This window comes from Schistocerca piceifrons, chromosome 7 (genome assembly GCF_021461385.2).
Source record: "Schistocerca piceifrons isolate TAMUIC-IGC-003096 chromosome 7, iqSchPice1.1, whole genome shotgun sequence".
In the NCBI taxonomy this organism is placed as follows: domain Eukaryota; kingdom Metazoa; phylum Arthropoda; class Insecta; order Orthoptera; family Acrididae; genus Schistocerca; species Schistocerca piceifrons.
Window position 1 is genome coordinate 236,840,986 of NC_060144.1, and position 22,778 is coordinate 236,863,763.

General features: G+C 43.5%; 1 protein-coding gene across 2 annotated transcripts in view; it reads left to right on the top strand.

The window, feature by feature from the left end:
• Positions 1-22,778, top strand: part of LOC124804886 (ankyrin repeat and LEM domain-containing protein 2) — a 153,582-nt gene that overhangs the window by 102,850 nt on the left and 27,954 nt on the right. For both annotated transcript variants that reach the window (XM_047265254.1, XM_047265255.1), the window contains 2 exons: positions 1,730-1,765; positions 1,863-2,007. In XM_047265254.1, the coding sequence (XP_047121210.1) occupies positions 1,730-1,765; positions 1,863-2,007 (181 nt within the window). The remainder of the gene's footprint in view (positions 1-1,729; positions 1,766-1,862; positions 2,008-22,778) is intronic.

Genomic DNA, 22,778 nt, shown 5'->3' on the forward strand with positions numbered 1-22,778 from the left:
TTCATTTCGGGGCTCATGAAAGCGAAACTGGACTTTACCGCAGATGAGCCACCTCACTTTTGTGTGATAAGGCAAGCCACAGAATTTAGAATCAATTTATTCAAGAAAAAGCTGGAACTGTGTGTGATTTAGTGCATGTCCAAGTATGTAGTTCACAGCAGAAAAGATTGGTTTCAGCACACAAGAAATATCTAAGTCTTTCCCACAGAGTGCTCTGCACATGGGAAGATCTAGCATTCTAAACACAGTACATAAATTTAAATTGTATCATAACATCTTGTGTTCCAAATATTTTATCAAACAAATTCAAGTATTGTCTGTGTGCTGGATGAACTGAAGTCATGGGCTGTAATTTAGTGACCCCTGATGTAGAGGAAATCAAAATAAAGAATTTGATATAGGATACTTCTGGTCTATTGTGTCTGGAAATTGCCTCAAATTTGCGTACAAATACTTCTGAAACAATATTGTCTTGCACTCTTTGCTCAGATTATTAGTCCTAGAGGAAAAAAAATTACTGGGACATTTGTTGTAGGAAATTTAATGTAGTCCAGCTTTATAGTGGGATACGATTATGCTAGAGGTGCAGCAGTTTGAGTTATTCAAGAAAATGCATAAAAATGACCTTCAGATGCACCCTCTCCCGCATCTGCACACCACCTGTCAAGATTTTTAATGTGTTGCTCAAGTCATTCCCTCCTACAACAATAGAAAAATTTGCGATTACACAAATTGTTTCTGACATTTGACCTTTTTTGTTCATCATTAACTGGGTTATTATGCCACTGGCTTGATCAACTGTTTTGTTAAGATTACTGATTTAACTTTTCTCTTGAGACTAATGAAAAAATGTCTACTGTAAACATTATTCACAAACTTATTATTTTTTCAATTTGATCTAAACTTAACCCTTATATGCACATTAGTTCCATAGTAACAAACCAGAGGAAAAAAGATTTACTTGTTAATTTTATGCTATCAAAAGCCACAAAATTGAGAGGTAAAATTTACGCAAACATCAGTGTTACAATTTGTAAGTGCATGACTAAACTGGTGGTGTAACAGCCCAGTCAATGAAGCCCAATAAAGGTTGAGTGTTGGAAATAATTTATGTAGTCACAAACTTTTATCTGATGGTAATGGAAGAAGTGCTGTAAACACATACTAAAAAAATCCTGACCATTTGGGATGAGTGCAGGGGTGGCAGTGCATTTGAAGGTCACTTTCGTACATTTTTCTTGAATAACTCAAAAACCACTGTGTCTAGCAAAAATGTATGCCAGTACAGAATTTAACTAGATTAAATTTCCTACAAGAAAGGTCCTATTCGTCCTATTCTCTCTCTCTCTCTCTCTCTCTCTCTCTCTCTGAGACCGATAATTTGCTTGCAGAGAGTGAGAGAATATTGAAACTGTCACATGACACACATGTGCTGTAGCTTAGGTTGTTTGTGTAGCCCAGTTTTAGGTGGTTTCCTGACTTGATAGAAGTGTCCTATATTAAACCATAAATCTATACCACTGTGTGATATAAACAGTTATTGTTTACACTGTGTGTGTGTGTGTGTGTGTGTGTGTGTGTGTGTGTGTGTGAGAGAGAGAGAATTGATCCCTTCTTGGCACCCTTCTAACACACCTGCACCTTCCCTCTCTATTGCCCACCATGCCCCCAGTAGTTGGCCTCATTTAATTGTACTTGATGAAAATTAATTTTTACCAATTTCTTGCAGGTGACGATAACTTTGAGAAGCATTGTGAACATAAAGGTAATGTGCTAAGCTTTTGTTTCCATACAATTGCATTAGTAAAACTGTGCTTGGTGGAAAGATGAGTTTTAATTTTTGCATTTGTTTTGCAATGTAGAACTTGCTGGTGGAGGCAGTGGTGATGTTGACAATGACGGGAATCCCAGTGATGACGATAAGTTCTTCACTCCTCCGGGTTCTCCTCATGATTCCATTGAAGAATTTGCTGATGTTTCAGATGGTGAAAATGTATTTATAGAGGGGTAAGAAATCTCTCTTTCAGTCTGTGAATGTTACACACATCACAGTACGTTATTAAGAGTTGCTTTGTTACAGTCATTTGAAACAATGGATTTGCATTTTGTACAAGTTTTCCTTGTTTTCTTCATATCCACTGCATTGTTTCTTTCATTTTTCTTTTAAAACTTTTTGTTGCTAAGCCGTTTTGATTGCATCTATGTTCATTTCAGAATGGTGAGTTAAATAACTCTATAAAAAGTAATATCAAACACTGGCAAATCCAGGTTGGAATAATGAGAATATTATGAAAAGTATAGATTGCTACTCACCATGCAGAGGATATGCTCTGTCGCTTTGAGCTTTCGGCTGAAAGGGCTTCATTTAATGTAGAAAAGAATCGCACATTCACACAATAAAACTTGCACACACAGGACCACTGTCTCTGGCAGCCGAGGCCATGTGTGTACAGCAACTGTGCCTAATGGTGGAAGCAATTTGTCGATTGAGGGGGGGGGGGGGGGGAGAGCAGGGGATAAGGAGGTGGCTCAGGTGGGGAGGAAGAGGGATAGCAGAGGCTGGTGGGGGAAATGGTAGTATGCTTGTGAAGCATGCAGGCTCATGATGAACCAGGCTAGTGCTGCTTGGTGCAGGTGCAGGGAAGGGGAGTATGATGAACCAGGCTAGTGCTGCTAGGTGCAAGTGCAGGGAAGGGGAGTAGAAAAAGGAGAGAAGTGCTGGAAGAGAAAGGGTAGGGGATAGATGTGTGAAGGACAGGGACTAGCGAATGTTGAGGCCAGGGAGGTTACGGGAATGTGCAAGTCAGAAAAGCTCGTGTTGAGAGGAAGGTTCCAGATGGCACAGGCTTTGAAGCAATTATTGAAGTGAAGTACAGGTGGGTAGTCCAGCTGTCTTGGCCACATTTTTCCAGAGTCCATTGAAGCAGACAGGCAGCTTGTTGGTTGTTATGCCCACATGGAGAGCAGCACAGTGCTTGCAGCTTGGCTGGTATATCATGTGACTGCTTTCACAGATAGCCCTGCCTTTGAAGTGAGTCACAAGGGGAGTGGGACTGTGGGAGGTGGTAGGGGGGAGAGACAAGATGCTGGAGATGTTTCTGTATAAGGTTGGGAATGTAATTACGGTCAGTGAAGGCCTTGGTGAGACCCTTGGTATACTTGGAGAGGTAGTGCTGGTCACTACAGATGTGATAGCCATGGGGAGTTGGGCTGTATGGAAAGGACTTCTTGGTGTGGAATGAGTGTCAGCTATTGAAGTGGAGGTATTGCTAGTGTTTGGTTTGTTTGATATGGACTGAGGTACCAGTCTGTCCATCTTTTAGGTGAAGGTCAACATCAAGGAAAGCGGCTCGTTGGGTTGGAGAAGACCAGGTGAAGCAAATGGGAGAGGAGATGTTGACATGAACAGTTTGGCATAGGACGGTGCCATGTGGGTGCTCATTCCTGTACCCTGGATCTGTTTGTAGGTGATGCTTTCAAAGATTAAGCACCCGCACTCCTACTTTCTTCATGCTTCCTAAAGTCCATGAAGCTACCACTTAGGTTAATCCATTATGGCTACTTATTGTGTCCCCATGTGGGAATCTCTGCTCACATGACCAACATCTTCAGCCTATTACCTGTAACTTACCCTCCCTCCACTGACTCTCCACAGTTCCTGTTCCTTTACCATATGGTGCTCTTCTTATCACAATTGATGCTACCTCCCTCTACACCAACATCTCTAATGCTCCTATTGAAGACTACCTTCCCCAAAACCTGACAGATTCCAAACCTACAACCTCCTTCCTGGTCGCCATGACCAACTAAATTTTTATCCACAATTACTGCACCTTTGAGGGTATCACCTAGAAACAAATTTGTGGTACAGCAATGGGCATTCACATGACACCATCCTATGCCAACCTATTCAAGGACAATCTAGAGGAATCCTTCCTAGCCGCCCAGAATTCCACACATCTTAGTGATCTGAACTGAGTGTGAACTAACCCTTACGCATTGCTCCAGAACCTCAACACCTATTCCCTCATTTGCTTCACCTGGTCATCCTCAACCCAACAGACTACTTCCTCCAGACCACTTCCTTCATGTTGCCTCCACCTCAAAAATGGGTAAATCAGTATCTCCGTCCATATCAAACCAACCAACCAACCAACCAACCATCAGCAATACCTTCAATCCAGTAGCTGCCACTCACTCCATTGCATGAAGTCCCTTCCATACAGTCTAGCCACCCATCGTCACTGCGTCTTTAGTGACAAGCAGTCCCTCTCCAAATGTATCAAGCTATCACTGATGCCTTCACAGACTGAAATTTCTCTTCCAACCTCGTACAGAGACAAGTTTCCCAAGCCTTGTGTCTCTGGTCACCTACTACCTTCCACATTCCCAACTCCTCTAGAAGGTTTGGGGGCTAGAACAGAACCAAGATATTACTGCCCAACATAAGAGGTGACTAAAAGGAGTCTCCTACTTTTCGGCCTATGAAGTTACGGTCCCCTTTTAGGATTTGACCCCCACCTTTCAAAATTATACCGTAGTGTGGGCCATTTGGGGAAGGACACCTCACGTGGTGCATCATGTATCTGAAGTGCACTGAGATCTTCTGCACCTATTATTGTAATGGAAATGTAGTTGCACCCGTAACCCAGCCTTTTGGGCAAGGACACCTAATGGCATGCTTAATTTACATCCATTGTGCACTGTTCTCTACTGTACCCATGATGACAATAATGGATCCTTCATTTACATCCACTATCCAGCATGGTAGCCAGCCTGTGATGGGGGTCATCATATACCCTTTCGTTTGTAGCCCCCTGACAGCACAGGGCTCACACTGCTGATGCCTGCACTGCTGACTCTCCATGTATGCCAAGGGGTAGATGCTCATCTGCCTGGGGCATTGGGACTCCCAGCAATGGCCATCCTGCCAGATGGCTTCTGCTGTGGCTGGGTGTCATCCATGGGGAGCGCCCCTGTTCGAAGTGGGTGGCATCAGGGTGGATGGCCTGCAATGAAGCAGATGAAGTTGTCCGACACTGGTGTTTGAAAATCTCCAGCATCTTCTAAGAGATGTAAGGTGCAATGTAATGCTAGGAATACGACCCCACATCATTCCCTTCTGTGGCTACAATACAGGAGGAATGTAAGAGTAAAGATCAAGGAGAGGCATATTCTCCCCCATACTTAGTTTGTGCAAGGTCTGATGGGGAATCTCTTATGACAATCCAGCCTCTGTTTTTCATCTAGATCTTAGCTAACAAGATTGCGTAAACTGCAGGAATGTCCAAAATGCAGAAGGGTCAATATTGATAAAAACAGCATCCCCTGCCCAGTCACATGCATTGCTCACCTGTGCCAAGCTGGGTGATGCCTCAGTTTCCATCAGCCCCCACCTCCCTCCAATTAAGAGGTTAAACACGGTTCAGGGGATTACTTCCATCAAGATCTCCTATTGCAGTCTGATGACGAGTTGCGCCCCTGTATAGAAGGCCCTAAGGACAACAGTCTTGCTACCGGTGCCTTCATCTCGGTCTTTGAGTGCGATTCATTTCATGAAAAGGTCAATGTGATGGTATACTGGTGTGACGTTAACCCTATGTTCCTCCCCCTATGCGTTGTTTCAAATGCTGTAAATTTGCGCACATGTCCTCTCGATGTAACACCGGCCCCATGTCAGGAATGATGATGACAGTCACACATGACCATTCCTTGTGCCCCTCCTCCCATTGGTATCCACTGCAGAGAGCACCATTCTTTCTGTTTACCAGGCTGCACTGTTTATTAGAAAGAGAGGATGATGATGGAATATAAGACACTGGACAGGCTGCTCTACACAGAGGCAACATTGGAAATACGACCATCTTAACCCTGTATGCTTGACATCATCATCATGCTACGGCAATGATGTCGCACTTTATGAAAACAGCATCCCCATCAACTATGCCTCTTACAGTGCCCCCCCCCCCCCCCCCCCTACCCTCCAGGGCAGCCAGACTATACCTGTCCCCTTGAGGGTTGGGGACACTCCTCCTCCCATTGGTCCCTTCTCACTTATTTCAGAAGCAGTGCCGCCCCCCCCCCCCCCCCCCCCCCTCCCAAGCCATCAGGGACATCTGTCCGCGTTCCTCAGCTGGAGAAGCAACCACGTTCTCCTGTTTCTCTCACCTGGAAGGGGTCCCTCGGGACACAACCTTCTGAGGTTTCTGCTGCTGTGAAGCCGTACACTAGCCAGTGGCTGAAGGAGCCACAAGCTGCTGGTCATAGGGCTTCACGATCATCATCAGTTCCTGAGACCAACTCAGAACAGCCCACCTGACCAGCAAAACCTAAGGAGAAAAATAAGCAGCCTATAAAGAAGAAAGAGCTCCCGGTGGCTCCCACACCATCACTTCCAGCAGGCTCCAATTCTGAGGATGAGGTGGAGATCCTAGTGTCCCCCGAGGACATAAATGTCCCCGGTGCCTTAGAACCAATGGACATAACCACCACAAGCACTCAACCAGTGGCACTGGTGACCCTGGGGCATAAACTGCCTCCTTGTTCCCTTCATGCCCTCTCAGTACACCAAAAGGTTAATCCTCCAGTCGAATTGCGACAATTTTTTCCACTGTGTAGCTGAGTCACCACAACTCTTAAGCACTCCACCTGCTTTCTGCATTGCTCTTCAGGAAACTTGGTTTCCAGCAATGTGGACACCCACCCTTTGCAGCTATCAGGGATAGTACAAGGACCATAATGACTATGACAGGGTGTCAGTTGGAGTATGTATATATGTCCTTTACTCTGTATATAGTTAATCTGTGCCTCACCAAACAACTTTAGAGGCTGTGGCTGTGGCTGTCAGGGTAAGGACAACACAGGATCTTACCGTCTGCAGTGTGTATCTTTCCCCAGTTGGTGAAGTAACTCAAAATGTATCGGCTGTACTGGTTTCTGAACTCCCCCCACCTTTCCTCATTCTGTTTGTTTTCAATGCCCATAACCCTCTGTGGGATGGAACCATGAGCACTGACCGTGGCAAAGATGCCGAAAATCTGCTGACACAACTTGATGTGTAGCACACGTCATTGTAGCAAGTGGCACTTACATGGCCAGTGATTTTTCAGTCTGCAGCCCTGGCCTTCTACCATATCTTCACTGGAGAGTTCATGACAACCTGTGTGATAGTAATCACTTTCCAATCTTCCTGTCCCAATCCAAGTGTCATTCCACTGGCCGCGTGCCCAGATGGGCTCTTAATGAGGCTGACTGGGTTGCTTTCATCTCTCCTGCCACTGTTGGATCTCTACCACATGGCAGTATCAATGTGGTGGTTCAAAACATAACTGCAACCATAGTTTCTGCTGCCAACTTGACAATCTCCTGTTGCTCAAGATTCCCTGATGGAAGATAGTGCCTTGGTGATTGCCAGAAATTGTGGAGGCTTTTAGAGCTGAAAGGCAGGCTCTCTACCATCATAAGCGGCACCCATTGTTGGAGCACCTCGTTGTCTTTAAATGACTCCGTGCCTGGGCCCACCAATTTATAAAGAGGTGGAAGCAGGAGTGCTCGGGAATGGTACGTTTCAATCATTGCTTCATGTACCTCTCCTTCTCAGGTTTGGATTTCAGACTCCTGCAGGAGTACCTGTGTTTTCCACAAATGGAACTATCTGCACTGACCCAGACACAATCATCGAACACTTTGCTGCGCATTATGCTCAAACTTATGCATCTGAGAATAATCAACCTGTCTTTTCTATCCTAAAACAACTGGTGAAATGAAAGTACTTAACTTTTACTACATGCCACATTGAGCCATACAGTGCACCATTCAGTGAGCAGGAATTTGTCAGTGCCATTGCCCATTGCTCTGATACAGCTCCTGTGCCAGACCACATTCACTATCAAATGCCTAAACATCTTCCAGTGGATTAGCAGTGTCACATCCTTGCCATCTTCAACTGCATGGGAGCGAGGGTGAGTTCCGGTTGCAATGGCGGGAAAGCGTCCTCGTCCCACTTGCTGAAACCTGCTAAGAAGCCCGTAGAGATGGGCAGCTACTGCTCCTTTAGTGTCAACATTGTTCTGTGTAAGTTGCTCGAACGCATGGTGAGCCAGCAGCTGTGCTGGCTCCTTGAGTCTCGGGGCCTTCTGGCACTGTCTCAGGGTGATTTCTGCCAAGGCCACGCCACCACTGATAATTTGGTATACCTGGAGTCTGCTATCTACACAGCCTTTGCCCAATGTCAATTGCTGTCTTGTTTGACTTAAAAAAAAAGCCTGTGACACAATATGGAGCCATCACATCCTCACTACGTTATATGAGTGGGGTCTTTGGAGCCCAGTCCCAATCTTCATAGAGAATTTTTTGTCACCCCATACTTCCCCCGTTCAAGGTGGTGCTTTCCACACTTCAGCCCATAACCAAGAGAATGGTGTGCCACAGGGCTCTATATTGAGTGTTCTCTCTTTTAGGTGGCCATTAATGGTCTAGCAGCAACTGTGGTGTCCTCAGGATCACCTTCCCTGTATGCTGATGATTTTTGCATTCACATTTGCTCCTCTAGTACTGGTCTTGCTGCATGCCGGCTGCAGGGAGCCATACAAAAGACACGGCCATGGGCTGTCACCCATGCCTTTGTTTTCAGCTGCCGAGACTTGTCATGCTCTTCTGTCATCATCGTCCTGTCTGCCCACATCCAGAACTTTACCTCGATGACCAACTATTTAACATGGTAGAGACTCATCGCTTTTTAGGACTGCCCTTTGATGTCCAGCTAACTTGAGACTTCCCCATATTTGTTAGCTTAAGCAAAAGTGCTGGCAGCATCTTAACACTCTTTGCTGCCTGGGTAACACTAGCTGGACTGTAGCCCACTCTACTCTTCTACACCTCTATAAAGCTCTGATACAGTCCTGCCTTGATTATGGGAATCTGGCGTATTGTTTGGCATCACCCTCAGCACTGCGGATAACGGATCCAACACACCGGTGCAGGGTTCGGTTTGGGACAGGAGCTTTCCGAACAAGCCCTGTGAACAGCCTACTCATGGAGGCTGGAGTCCCTCCAGTATGGATCAGGCACGAACAAGTGCTTGTTAATTATGCCACATGTGACAGTAGTTCACCTGAGCATCCAAATTATGCCTCCTCTTCCCAAACAGGGTAATCCATATCCTGCAATGGTGGGCCAGGTCGGGGATTACAATAGCAGTCTGCGTTCAGTTCATTCTTCCTTGTCTAGAGTTTTTTCCTCTACCATCATTCCTGCTGGTTCAGTCATGTACCCCTCCATGGTCCATACTTTGGCCACAGCTTTGCCTGGACTTACCATTAGGCCCACAAGACTCAGTTCATCCTGAGGCCCTCCGCCACCAATTTTTCTCTATTCTTCGTGCATTCCAGATCTCAGAAACAGTCTACATCTACATGGATACTCTGCAAATCACATTTAAGTGCCTGGAAGAGGGTTCATCGAACCACCGTCACAATTCTCCATTATTCCAATCTCGTATAGCAAGCGGAAAGAACGAACACCTATATCTTTCGATACCAGCTCTGATTTCCCTTATTTTATTGTGGTGATCATTCCTGCCTATGTAGTTCGGTGTCAACAAAATATTTTCGCCTTATCTGAGGCACTTGGCGTATCACAATCAACATCTCGCTGCACAGCTGGACGTCTCTGTTGATAGTGCTTGACTCACTCGTAAATCAGTACGGGTTCTGCAAGGTGTGTGCCAGTTGGTGATTGGAATTTCGCGAGAAGATTCCGTCGCAACGAAAAACGCCTTTCTTTTAATGATGTCCAGCCCAAATCCTGTATCATTTCTATGACACACTCTCCCAAATTTCGCGATAATACAAAATATGCTGCCCTTCTTTGAACTTTTTCGATGTACTCTGTCAGTCCCATCTGGTAAGGATCCCACACCGCGCAGCAGTATTCTAAAAGAGGATGGATAGGTGTGTGTAGGCAGTCTCCTTAGTAGATCTGTTCCATTTTCCAAGTGTCCTGCCAACAAAACACAGTCTTTGGTTAGCGTTCCCCACAACATTTCTATGTGTTCCTTCCAATTTAAGTTGTTCATAATCGTAATACCTAGGTACTTAGTTGAATTTAGGGCTTTTAGATTAGCCTGATTTATCATGTAACTGAAATTTAACAAATTCCTTTTGGCAGTCATATGGATGACTTCACACTTTTCGTTATTTGGGGTCAACTGCCAATTTTCGCACCATTCAGATATCTTTTCTAAATTGTTTTGCAATTTGTTTTGCTCTTCTGATGACTTTATTAGTCGACAAATGACAGCGTCATCCGCAAACTACCTAAGACAGCTGCTCAGATTGTCTCCCAAATCATTTATATAGATAAGGAACAGCAAAGGGCCTATAACACTACCCTGGGGAACACCAGAAATCACTTCTGTTTTATTCGATGACTTTCCATCAATTACTACGAACTGTGACCTCTCGGACAGGGAATATCAAATCCAGTCACGTAACTGAGATGATATTCCATAAGCACACAGTTTCACTACAAGCTGCTTGTGTGGTACAGTGTCAAAAGCCTTCCAGAAATCCAGAAATACGAAATTGGTCTGAAATCCCTTGTCAATAGCACTCAACACTTCATGTGAATAAAGAGCCCGTTGTGTTTTACAGGAACGATGTTTTCTAAACCCATTTTGACTGTGTGTCAATAGACCATTTCCTTAGAGGTAATTCATAATGTTCGAACACAATGTGTGTTCCAAAATCCTGCTGCATATCAATGTTAATGATATGTACCTGTAATTTAGTGGATTACTCCTACTACCTTTCTTGAATATTGGCGTCACCTGTGCAACATTCCAGTCTTTGGGTACGGATCTTTTGTTGAGCGAACGGTTGTATATGATCGTTAAGTGTGGAGCTAATGCATCAGCATACTCCGAAAGGAACCTAATTGGCATACAGTCTGGACCAGAAGAGTTGCTTTTGTGAAGTGATTTATGTTGCTTCACTACTCCGAGGATATTTACTTCTGTGTTACTCATATTGGCAGCTGTTCTCGATTCAAATTCTGGAATATTTACTTTGTTGTCTTTTGTGAAGGCATTTCGTAAGGCAGTGTTTAGTAACTCTGCTTTGGCAGCACTGTCTTCGATAGTATCTCCGTTGCTATCGCACAGAGAAGGCATTGATTGTTTCTTGTCGCTAACATACTTCACATATGACCAGAATCTCTTTGGATTTTCTGCCAGGTTTCGAGACAAAGTTTCGTTGTGGAAACTGTTATAAGCGTCTCGTATTGAAGTACGCGCTAAATTTTGAGCTTCTGTAAAAGATCGCCAGTCTTGGGGATTTTGTGTCTGTTTAAATTTGGCATGTTTGTTTCGTTGTTTCTGCAACAGTGTTCTAACCTGAGAAGGATTAATTTGGTATAAATCTATTTCTTTGAATTCAAGCCACATCTGGTCTACACTTAATATGAACTAACTGCTCAAAATAATTTTCAGAGAATGCGTTTAGCACAATTTTGGATGATATTTTATTCGTAACTCCGGAATTAAACATGTATTTTTGCCAACATACTGAGGTTAAATTAAGGTCGTCACCATCTATTATCCTATGAGTGACATACGTGTTTGAAATCACACTCAAGTTTTCTTTGAACCTTTCAACAACTGTATCATCGGAACTGGGAGGTCGGTAAATGGGTCCTATTATTATTATTTTATTCTGGTTGCCAAAAATGACCTCTGCCCATACTAACTCACAGGAAGTATCTACTTCAATTTTGCGACAAGTTAAACTACTGCCAACAGCAATAAACACGCCACCACCAACCGTGTTTAGCCTATCCTTTCGGAACACCGTTAGGTTCTTTGCAAAATTTCGGCTGAGCTTATATCGAGCTTTAGCCAGCTTTCAGTGCCTATAACGATTTGAGCATCAGTGCTTTCTGTTAGCGCTTAGAGCTCTGGTACTTTCTCAACACAGCCACGACAATTTACGACTATAATACCAGTGGTTCCTGTATCTACATTCTACCTGTGTTCGGCCTGCACCCTATGTGACTGAAGCCCTTCTTGTGTTTTTCCGAGACCCTCTAACCTAAAAAACCGCCCAGTCCATGCCACACAGCCCCTGCTACCCATGTAGCCGCTTTCTGCGTATAGTGGACACCTGATTTATTCAGCGGAACCTGAAACCCAACCACCCTTTGGTGCGAGTCGAGGAAGCTGCAGCGTAGACGGTCGCAGAACCGTCTGAGCCTCTGATTCAGACCCTCCACTCGGCTCTGTACCAGAGGTCTGCAATCAGTCCTGTTGACTATGCTGCAAATGGTCAGCTCTGCTTTCATCTTGCAAGCGAGAATGTCAGCCTTTACCCTAGTGTTAGCCGCTTGAAACCAGAGAGAATCTCTTCTGATCTAAATTGACACACATCATTGGTACCAACGTGAGAAACCACCAGCAGTTGGCTGCACCCTGTGCTCTTCATGGCATCTGGGAGGACCCTTTCTGTATCTACACTGGTGGCTCAATGGTAGATGGTCATGCTGGCTTCGCTCATGCTCATGCTGGACATACTGAACAGCACTTCTTGCCAGATGGCTGCAGTGTATTCACTTCAGAGTTGGTAGCCATCTTTCACTCTCTCTTGAGCATATCTGCTCCTGCATTGGTGAGTCCTTCCTCATCTGTAGTGACTCCTTAAGCACCCTGTAAGATCTCGACCAGTGCTATCCTCACCATCCTTTGGTAATGACTATCCTGGAGTCTGTTTATGCCCTCGAACAACATGGACATTCGGTGGCCTTCATCTGGATCCCTGGGCATGTTGGAATCGCGGGAAATGTGCTTGCTGACAGGCTGCCCAAAATAGGCTACCAGTAAACCGTCTCTGGGGATCGGCACACTGGAAACTGATCTCCAATCAGTATTACGCCATAAAGTTTTCAGGATCTGGAATACCGAATGGCACATGATAATTATGCCCAATAAATTATGTGCTATGAAGGAGGCAACAAATATGTGGAGGTCATCCATGCAAGCCATGGGACTCCATTGTCCTTTGCCAATTCTGCATCAGACGTATTGGCTGACTCATGGTCATCTCCTCCATCGTTAGGACCTAACCCAGTGTTGCTGCAGTTTTCAATGGACAGTAGTCCATATCTTGTTGGACTGTCCCATCTAGCTGCTCTGAGGCAGACTTTTAACCTTCCTGATGCGCTGCCTTGGTGTTAGGTGACTGTGCCTCAACAGCTGATCTGGTTTTACATTTTATGTGAGGGGGGGTGTGGGGGGGGGGGGTGTATCTCTCAGTCTAAGGGTGAGTGCCAGGCATTTTCTCCCAGGCCCTCACACTACCTGCATTTTAACTCTTTTTCATTCCCTCTGATGCTGTCTGTTCGAATTGGAGTTCGTCTATTCACCCTCTGTTTTTCTCTTGCCTAGTGGTTTTAGGTTGGAGATTTTAGTGTGTTGCAGAGTGGCTGACTCATCCCTTTTTATTCTTGCGATCAGCCAGCCGAGGCCATCTGCTATATTGTTTCGACACTTACTGCTTTTTTCCTTTTAGTTAATGTTTCCAATTTTGGCTTGCCACTCTCATTTTCTCCTTCATTGTGGTTACACACACAGTTTTTCACATTTTGTTTCTTCACCTGATTTCAGGTGACAGATAGTTTTAATCTGAGACCTGTGTGATTAAGGAAAAAGGGACTGATAACCTCGCAGTTTAGTCCCTTTAATCTATGAACCAAGCAACCAGTCATTCCCAATGTTCAGCCACAAAGGAACACTCCCCCTCAAAACTCAGTACTACATAGGACTGGAGCAACCGAATTACGTTTCCTGGCAAGGTTTGAACTGTGACTCGTCGTTCCGGAAATGAGGGATACCCTACCCATTATCCACCTCACCTGTCCCACAGTGGCATTCCACCATCCACCGAACCTACACAATATTCTTATCTATGCCTACTACACCCCTGCTCCCAACCCCTTGCCTCGTGGCTCATTCCCCTGCAAAAGACCTAGAGGCAATATTTGTCCCATACATCTTACCACCACCACCACCACCACCACCACCTACTCCTCCAGTCCGGTCACAGGCATCACTTATCCCATCAAAGGTAGTACTACCTGTGAAAGCAGTCACATACTGTACAAACTAAGATGCAATAATTGTGCTCCTCTTCATGTGGACATGATAACCAAAAGATTAGCTGTCCACATGGATTGCCATTGAGTAACTGTGGCCCAGAGACAAATGGACCATCCAATTACTAAACATGCTGCCAAACACAACATGCTTTACTTCAATGACTGCTGCACAGCCTGTACCATCTGGATCCTTCCTACCAATACTACCTTTTCTGAATTGCGCAAGTGGACACTCATTGCAATATATCCTACATTCTTGTACTCAATCTGGCCTCAGTCATCGCTGGTCTCTGTCCCTTGTCGACCTTTTCCCTTCCTTAATCTCACTCCAGCACTCCATAGCTTTCTATTCCACCAGCACATCTATTTGTCACTTCTCTCCCCCCGCCCATTGCCACTTCCTTCCTTTTCCACCCGCCCCCATCCCAAACCACCCAGCTGCACCTAGCAGCCCTGCCCTATCCCCACCACACCCCTGCCTGCTCCCACAAGCAGTACTACACTCTCCCCCACTCCTCCATTGCTATCCCTCCCCCTCCCTTCTCCAGCCTCCTCCTTATCCCCACCACCCACATACGGCTTCTTATATCAGGCACAGTTGCTGTATGCCTCAGCGGCCAGAAACAGTGGTCATGTGTTTCTGAGCTGTGCCTTTGTGAATGTGTGTGTGTTTCCTGTTTTAAAAAAAGGCTTTTTGACTAAAAGCTCAAATATCTAGTTGTATTTTTGTTGTGACTGCCTGAGACTAGTTGTCTCCTCTATGTGGTGAGTAGCAACCTATCATTTTCATAATATTGTGAATAAGAAATATACTTAAAATCAGTGCATTCGTGAACACTTTTCTCTCACAATGAGGGAATGAACATTCACTCTTCAGTAACACAGGCAATGTTATAGTCCTTCTGGCCCTTCATGAAAGATTAAAATTTTGTTTTTAATCAGGATGCGAACCCAAATCTTCACCTTGCATGGACAATCTTAGTTTAGGGATTCATAAAAATATATCCTGACTTCCTCCTTTGATTTGAATGGAAAAATAATGTTACAGTATATCCAGCTCTTCCTCAAGAAGTGTCCTCCTTTAACTTAGTGTTGATTTATGTTAAGTCTACATCATACTTCCAAAAAGTTCAGGGACTGATTTTATTCCTGGTATATAAGTGACGCCAGGACAGTAACCATGGTGGCAGCTGTGGTGTTTTTATTTGTGTTGGCTCGATGGTGATGGCTGTCACAGACTGGTTGACGTGGAACAGTGTCCGTCAATCAAGGCGACTCCGATCTGTAACTATTAAAAACAAACTCCTCACTTGGTTGATTAGTTTCAGACACTATCTCCCTTAGATTGATATCAGCATATCAATGTAGCAGCACACCGGAATGTGTAAGCAGCCCTTGTTTAAAATTGAAGCACTGATGTTCGAAGTCTTTCGGTCTTCTTTACTTTGAACCCACATTGTGGCTGCACCACTCAGTACCGCAACAACTCCTTTGACCTGAATCAACTAACCAAATATGCTTTGTGTGTTTGCAATAGGCTGATAAGCTTACACGAACTTGATAACTGTAATTGTTATGCCCGGTTTGCGAATGAGTGCTGAAACATGGATAATAGGATATCTTGAATTATAAAGTCCACCACTCAAGGCGATGCTACATCATAGTTGTGAGAGGATGTTGATTTATTAATTAATATAGCGTCGTCAAGGAGTTGCTACAGTGTTAATTCAACAACTAATATGACGTAATCCCAAAGATAAAATACTCTTCTGACAATGTACAGCAAGTGTCGTATTTCGGTGTAAACTTGCTGTTCACTGTTAATAAAATCACTAAATTCGGTTAAATTTAGTGGGTAGTCAACTAGAAGACACCAACGAATTGGAGCGTTTGCAACCATCAAAATGCACACTAAAACACAAAAAGAAGATTAAACATGAGCAAATAAATTATATAGCAACACACAACATAAACTCACTACTTCAGACCGGAAAACTCAAGGAGCTCACAGATGAACTAAATAAACAAAAAATTTTAATAACTGGGATCCAAGAAATGAGAAACACCACAGAGGATCCATTCGAATCACAAGGATACAGAATTTACAATGGGAAACCAGGACCGAGGGCAATGAAGTTTGGAACAGGGTTTTTAGTAAACAAAAATAATAGATTCAGTGACGGATTTCCAAGCACTATCACCAAGAATTGCGACTCTAAGCTTTAAAACAATGAATAAAACCTATACAATAATAAATGCTCATGCCCCAACAAATGAAAAAAATTGTCTAACAAAAACAAAGGAAGAGGTAGATAAATTTTGGGACCTTCTAGAACAGACTGTGAACAGAGTAAATAAAAAGAATGTAAAAATCTTATTGGGAGATTTCAATGCTCAGTTGGGAAAAGAAAGGAAATATAAAGATATAATTGGAAAATGGAGTCCACATAAATTTACGAACAAAAATAGTCAAAGACTTGTAGAACTCTGCAGAGAACACAACCTTATATCTAAATCAACATACTTTAAGAGGAAGCCAAGTAAACTTAAAACATGGAAACATCCAGACTGGAGGAAAGGGGAGTGGCAGCTAGACCATGTCTGTATGGACAAAAATTTTCATAAGGAGATCCACAATGTTAAAGTACTGAGAGGAGTAGACACAGGCTCAGACCATTATATAGTTAAAATTAAAATCAAATTCACTCTGTTAAAGAAGAGGACCGGAAAAACTAATAAAATAAAAAGGAGGTTTGACCCGCATCAGCTAATTAAAAATAATAAATACCAACAAATAACACAAACCATCAAATTAACAGATGATCTAGAACAACTAGTGCCTAATCTTAAAAAAGAAGCAGAGAATCTAGCTCCCTTGAATCCACGAAGGAAACATGCATGGTGGACATCAGAATGTGACAAATTCCATGAAGATAGACACCAAGCATGGTTAAGGTTTCAAACACATAAAACTGAAGAAAATGCCATCAACCTAAAAAATGGAAGAAAAAAATTCACTCAAAATATTAGAAGAATCAAGAGAGGATTCCATAAAGATATTATAAACTCTATAGAAGGTAATTATCATAAAACCAACTCCAGGGACTACTATAAAATCTTTGGGAAACAACTACAACAATACTGAAAGACGAAGATGGAAGAATGACACACAGTAATAAGGAAAATGCAGAAATTATGGCTAAAGCATTTAACAAACTTCTGAATTGCGAGGAACCCAAAGAACCCTTACAAATCAACATAAATACCCCAATAAAAATAAAACCTAACAAACTAGACCCTCCCACTTCCCAAGAAGTAGAAAAAATTCTTAAAGAACAAAAAAATTATAAGGCATGTGGAGAAGATCAGGTTTTTATTGAAATGTGGAAATATACAAGTGACACAGTCAAGACCTCCTTACACATGGCACTAACAAAAATTTGGGTTACGGAACGATTCCCCGAACATTGGACCACAGCTATCATCCACCCACTACACAAAAAGGGAGGTAAGAACAACCCAAACAACTACAGAGGAATCTCTCTCCTAGATTGTGCATACAAAATTCTATCCAAGATCCTATATGAAAGAATCAAGGAGCAATTAGAACAGGAGTTAAGGGAATATCAGGGAGGTTTCAGACCATGGAGAAGCTGTGCAGAGCAGATAATTAGTTTAAAATTGAATATGGCATACTACAAGAAACGGAACAAACCTCTGGCAATAACATTTGTAGATTTTAAGAAGGCATATGAATGTCTCCACAGACCTTCAGTATTAAAAATTTTAAGAAATCTAGGACTCCATCCAAAACTAATTAAAATAATACAACTCACTCTAACCAACACCAAAACCAAAGTGAAGTTTAGAGGAGAAATTTTGGAACCATTCCTCATAAAAACAGGCTTAAGACAAGGTGTTTGCCTATCACCATTACTGTTCAACTGTGTGCTGGAATACATAATGAGAGAATGGTACAAGGACAATCCAAAGATGATAAGAATTGGAAGTGCAAAAGATGATATTAGCTTAAACTGCTTGGGATTCGCTGATGAACTTGCTCTCCTAGCCAACACCGTTCAAGAAGCCAGGCAACAAGTGAAATCACTACAAGAAATAGCAGAGAAAGTAGGCCTTAGAATATCATTTGAAGAAACTGAGATTATGCTAACTGATCCAACACTTGCAAACAGAATTACAATAGGAGAAAAGGAAATCAAAATTGTTGATAAATTTAAATATTTAGGCGAAATAATAACATACAATCTAAATGAGAAGCCATCATGGCAGAATAGAATAAAAAAACTGAACTACGCAAACTACATTACCAAAACTACATACAACAAAAAAAGTCTATCTATAGATGCAAAATTAAAACACTATAAAACAGTTACACAACCAGAAATAACGCATGCAGCTGAAACTATCTTCAAAACAACCAATACAGCAGAAATTGACAGAATACTAAAAATAGGAAGAAGGATAATTAGGACATGTATAAATAAACAGTATAAAATAAGTGGACATTGGAGAATAGCATCAAATGAAACAGTGTATAAGAAAATAGAACCAGTCATGAGCACGATCTGGAAGAAACGCATCTCATTCTTTGGACATCTGATGAGAACTCCAGAAAACAGAATTAGTAAAAAAATAATACAAAAATTGTGAAACAGCAAGAGCGACATTAAATGGATCACAGAAATTAAGGAAGATATAAAAGAACTCCAAATTACAGTAGATGACCTAAAAAACAAGACAGAGAAAACCAGAATACTGCAAGACCCACAAACTAGACTACAAATGAAAATCAATAAAAGGAGTACAGGAAGAGTGATCTCAGATGAAGAAAGAAAGAAAATATCTGAAAGAATGAAGAAATATTGTGTAGACAGAAGAGCAAAACACCTCCCATATAAGAATAGACTCTAATAATTAAAATTACCTAAATGTGATATTAAGTTATTGTTGAGCCAAATTGTATCCCTGTGTAACAACTCATTTAAAACTTTGTATTTTTGACTAGAGTGGTCCAATGAAGGCCATAAAATAAATAATAATAATAATAATAATAATAATAATAATCACTAAATCACCTTTAACTTCTGCGTTCTCTCAAGAAATAGTTAATTTCACAGTAAATCTCCATTAAATGATGTAGCTGACACAAATCATTAAGGTTATATTGGAGTTTATTGAACTTTGTAATTATTTAAACCTGCACTGAAAACACACCGATCTGTCATTTAGGTTCTTGAACTATTTGCATGAGCTATTCTGACATTGACTACACCTTCCGACAACACGGCTTAACTGTAAGTTCTTCGTGATCGCGTGTAGCTGTTTCCTACTCGAGGCTAATAATAGATTTTATGTAGGCGGTTGGTATATTGTTGTGTCCTTTGATGTTCGTGACAATCGTGGATCATGAAGGCTAAATCCCAGCGGTAATCGAGTATCACACGATTTACTTTTCTTTGACATATAATAACTGTTCCGTTGTCTGGCTAAACCGTAAATGTTGTTTTACTTCAGTTGGAAATTCTGACTAGTATGTCAAGTTGATACCGGAAAACTTTTAAAACTTCATATCGATACCAGAGAAGGAAAGTTGCTACTCACCATATAGTGAAAATACTGAGTCACGATAGGCAAAATAAAAGCATTCACACAATTAAAGCTTTCGGCCATTAAGGCCTTTGTCAGCAGTAGACACACATACACACACACTCACATAAACGCAATGTGCACACGTATCTGCAGTCTCAGAGAACTGAGACCACACACTCAGCGGGGTCCGAAGGATAATCACGTTGCCACCGGTGCCTTCGTCTTGGCCTTTGAGGGTGATACATTGCCCGAGAAGGTCAAGGTGATAGGTGATGATCTGCTAGTGTGATGTAAAGCCCTATATCCCCCCCCCCCCCCCCCCCCCCTGCAGTGCTTTAAGTGCTGGAAGTTCGGCCATATGTCTTCCCGCTGTACTTCCAGCATCACATGCCGAGATTGCGGACGCCTATCACATCCCAATACTCCATGTGCCCCACCTCCCATCTGTGTCAACTGTGAAGAACACCATTCGCCTTGCTCGCCTGACTGCAGCATTCTCCAGAAAGAAAAGAAAATCATGGAGTACAAGACCCTGGACAAACTGACGTACACTGAGGTTAAGAGTAAATTTGAATGCCTGCATCCTGTGTGTACGGCATTGTCTTACACCGCTGCTACAACAGTTCTGGCACTATCGGCTCCGCCAACTCAGGTCACCTCTCAGAGCCAGAAGACTACACCTGCCCTCTTGATGGTTTGGGACATTTCCCTCCCTATTGCTCCTGTACCACCTACTTCGGGAGCAAACTCCCCTCCCCCTCCCCCACCCCCACCCCCAAACATCGGGGACACTTCTAAGCCGGAGAAGCATAAGTCTTCTTCAGCTTCTCTCCCTAAGAAGGGGTCCCTTGGGTCACTCCCTTCCCAGGTTTCCTCTAGTGGGAAAGACGACACCCGCCACTGGCTGAAGAGCCCAAAAGCAGCTGGTCGTAAGGCTTCACGCTCATCCTCAGTCCCGGAGACTGAGCTAGTGAAGTCCTCCCACCCAGGGAAACCCAAGGAGCAGCGAGAGAAATCCAAAAAGAAAACCCCCAAGACCAAGGAAATTGCACTGGCACCCACACCACTGCTACCTACAATCTCTGCGGCTGAGGATGGGGTGGAGATTTTGGCGTCCGCTGAGGATCTAGATCTCGCCAGACCCTCAGACACAACGGATATAGACTGGTCAGGCAATAAATCAGTGGCAGCTGATGACTCTGAGATGTAAACTGCCTCATTGAATGTTCTATGCCTTCGCAGTCTCACGATGTCATCCTCAAATGGAATTGCGGCAGTTTTTTCCACCACCTGCCTAAGCTATGGCAACTGTAAAGCCTTACACGTGCTATCTGCATTGCCCTCCAGGAAGCCTGGTTCCCAGAAATGCAGACCCCTGCCCTCTGTGGCTATGGGGGATATTACAGGAACCGTAATGACTATAATAGTGTGTCAGGTGGAGTTTGCGTTTATGTCCCAAACTCAGTCTGTAGTGAACATGTGCCTCTTCAAACCCCGCTTGAAGCTGTGGCTGTCAGAATAAGGACGACACAGGAAATAACTGTCTGCAATGTATATCTTCCTCCAGATAGTGCAGTAGCCCTGAATGTATTAGCTGCACTGATTGATCAACTCCCTAAACCTTTCCTACTTCTGGGAGATTTTAATGCCCATGACCCCTTGTGGGGTGCTACCATGCTTACTGGCTGAGGAAGAGATGTTGAAACTTTACTGACGCAATTTGACCTCTGCCTCTTAAATACTTGGGCCGCCACAAATTTGAGTGTGGCTAGTGTTAGTTACTCGGGCATTGATTTATCAATTTGCAGCCAGGACTTCTCCCATCTATCCACTGGAGAGCACATGACAACCTGTGTGGTAGTGACCACTTCCCCATCTTCCTGTCACTGCCCCAGCATCAGGCACATGGACGCCTGCCCAGATGGGCTTTGAACAAGGTGGACTGGGTAACTTTCACCTCTGCTGTCACCACTCAATCTCCCCCACACGATAACATTGATGTGATGGTTGAGCAGGTGACTAACACAATTGTTTCTGTGGCAGAAAACGTGATCCCTCGCTCTTTAGGGTGCCCAAGGTGTAAGGCAGCCCTTGATGGTTGCCGGAAGTCGCTGAAGCAGTTAGGAGCGTCAGCGAGCTCTACAGTGGCATAAGCGGCACCCTTCCCTGGAGCACCTCATAACTTTTAATTAGCTCCGTGCCTGTGTTTGCTACCTTATCAAACAACAGAAGAAGGAGTGTTAGGAAAGATACATCTCCACCATTGAGTGCCACATGTCACCTTCCCAAGTCTGGGCAAAGTCCAAAAATCTTTTTGGGTGCCAGGCCCCAATAGCTGTCCCCGGTGTTACCATAAATGGCAAGTTATGTACCATCGCAAATGCAACTGCCGAGCTCTATGCTGAGCACTTTGCTAGAGCCTCTGCGTCGGAGAATTAACCCCCAGCCTTTCGCACACTCAAACAGCGGCTGGAAGGGAACGTCCTCTCATTCACTACATGCTGCAGTGAATCCTATAACGCCCCATTTACGGAGTGGGGGCTCCTCATTGCCCTTGCACATTGCCACAACACAGCTCCTGGGCCTGATCGCATCCATAGCCAGATGATTAAACATCTCTCATCTGACTACGAGCGACATCTTCTCACCATCTTCAATCGGATCTGGTGCAATGGCATCTTTCCATCGCAATGGCAGGAGAGCACCATCATTCTGGTGCTAAAACCCAGTAAAAACCTGCTTGATGTGGATAGCTTTCGGCCCATCAGCCTCACCAATGTTCTTTCTAAGCTGCTGGAACGTATGGTATGTCGGTGGTTGGGTTGGGTCCTGAAGTCACTCTACCACTGATAATCTTTTGTCCATCGAGTCTGCCATCCAAACAGCCTTTTCCAGATGGTAACACCTGATTGCTGTCTTTTTTGACTTACATAAAGCATACGATACGACTTGCCGACATCATATCCTTGCCACATTGTATGAGTGGGATCTCAGAGGACCAGTACCGATTTTTATCCAAAACT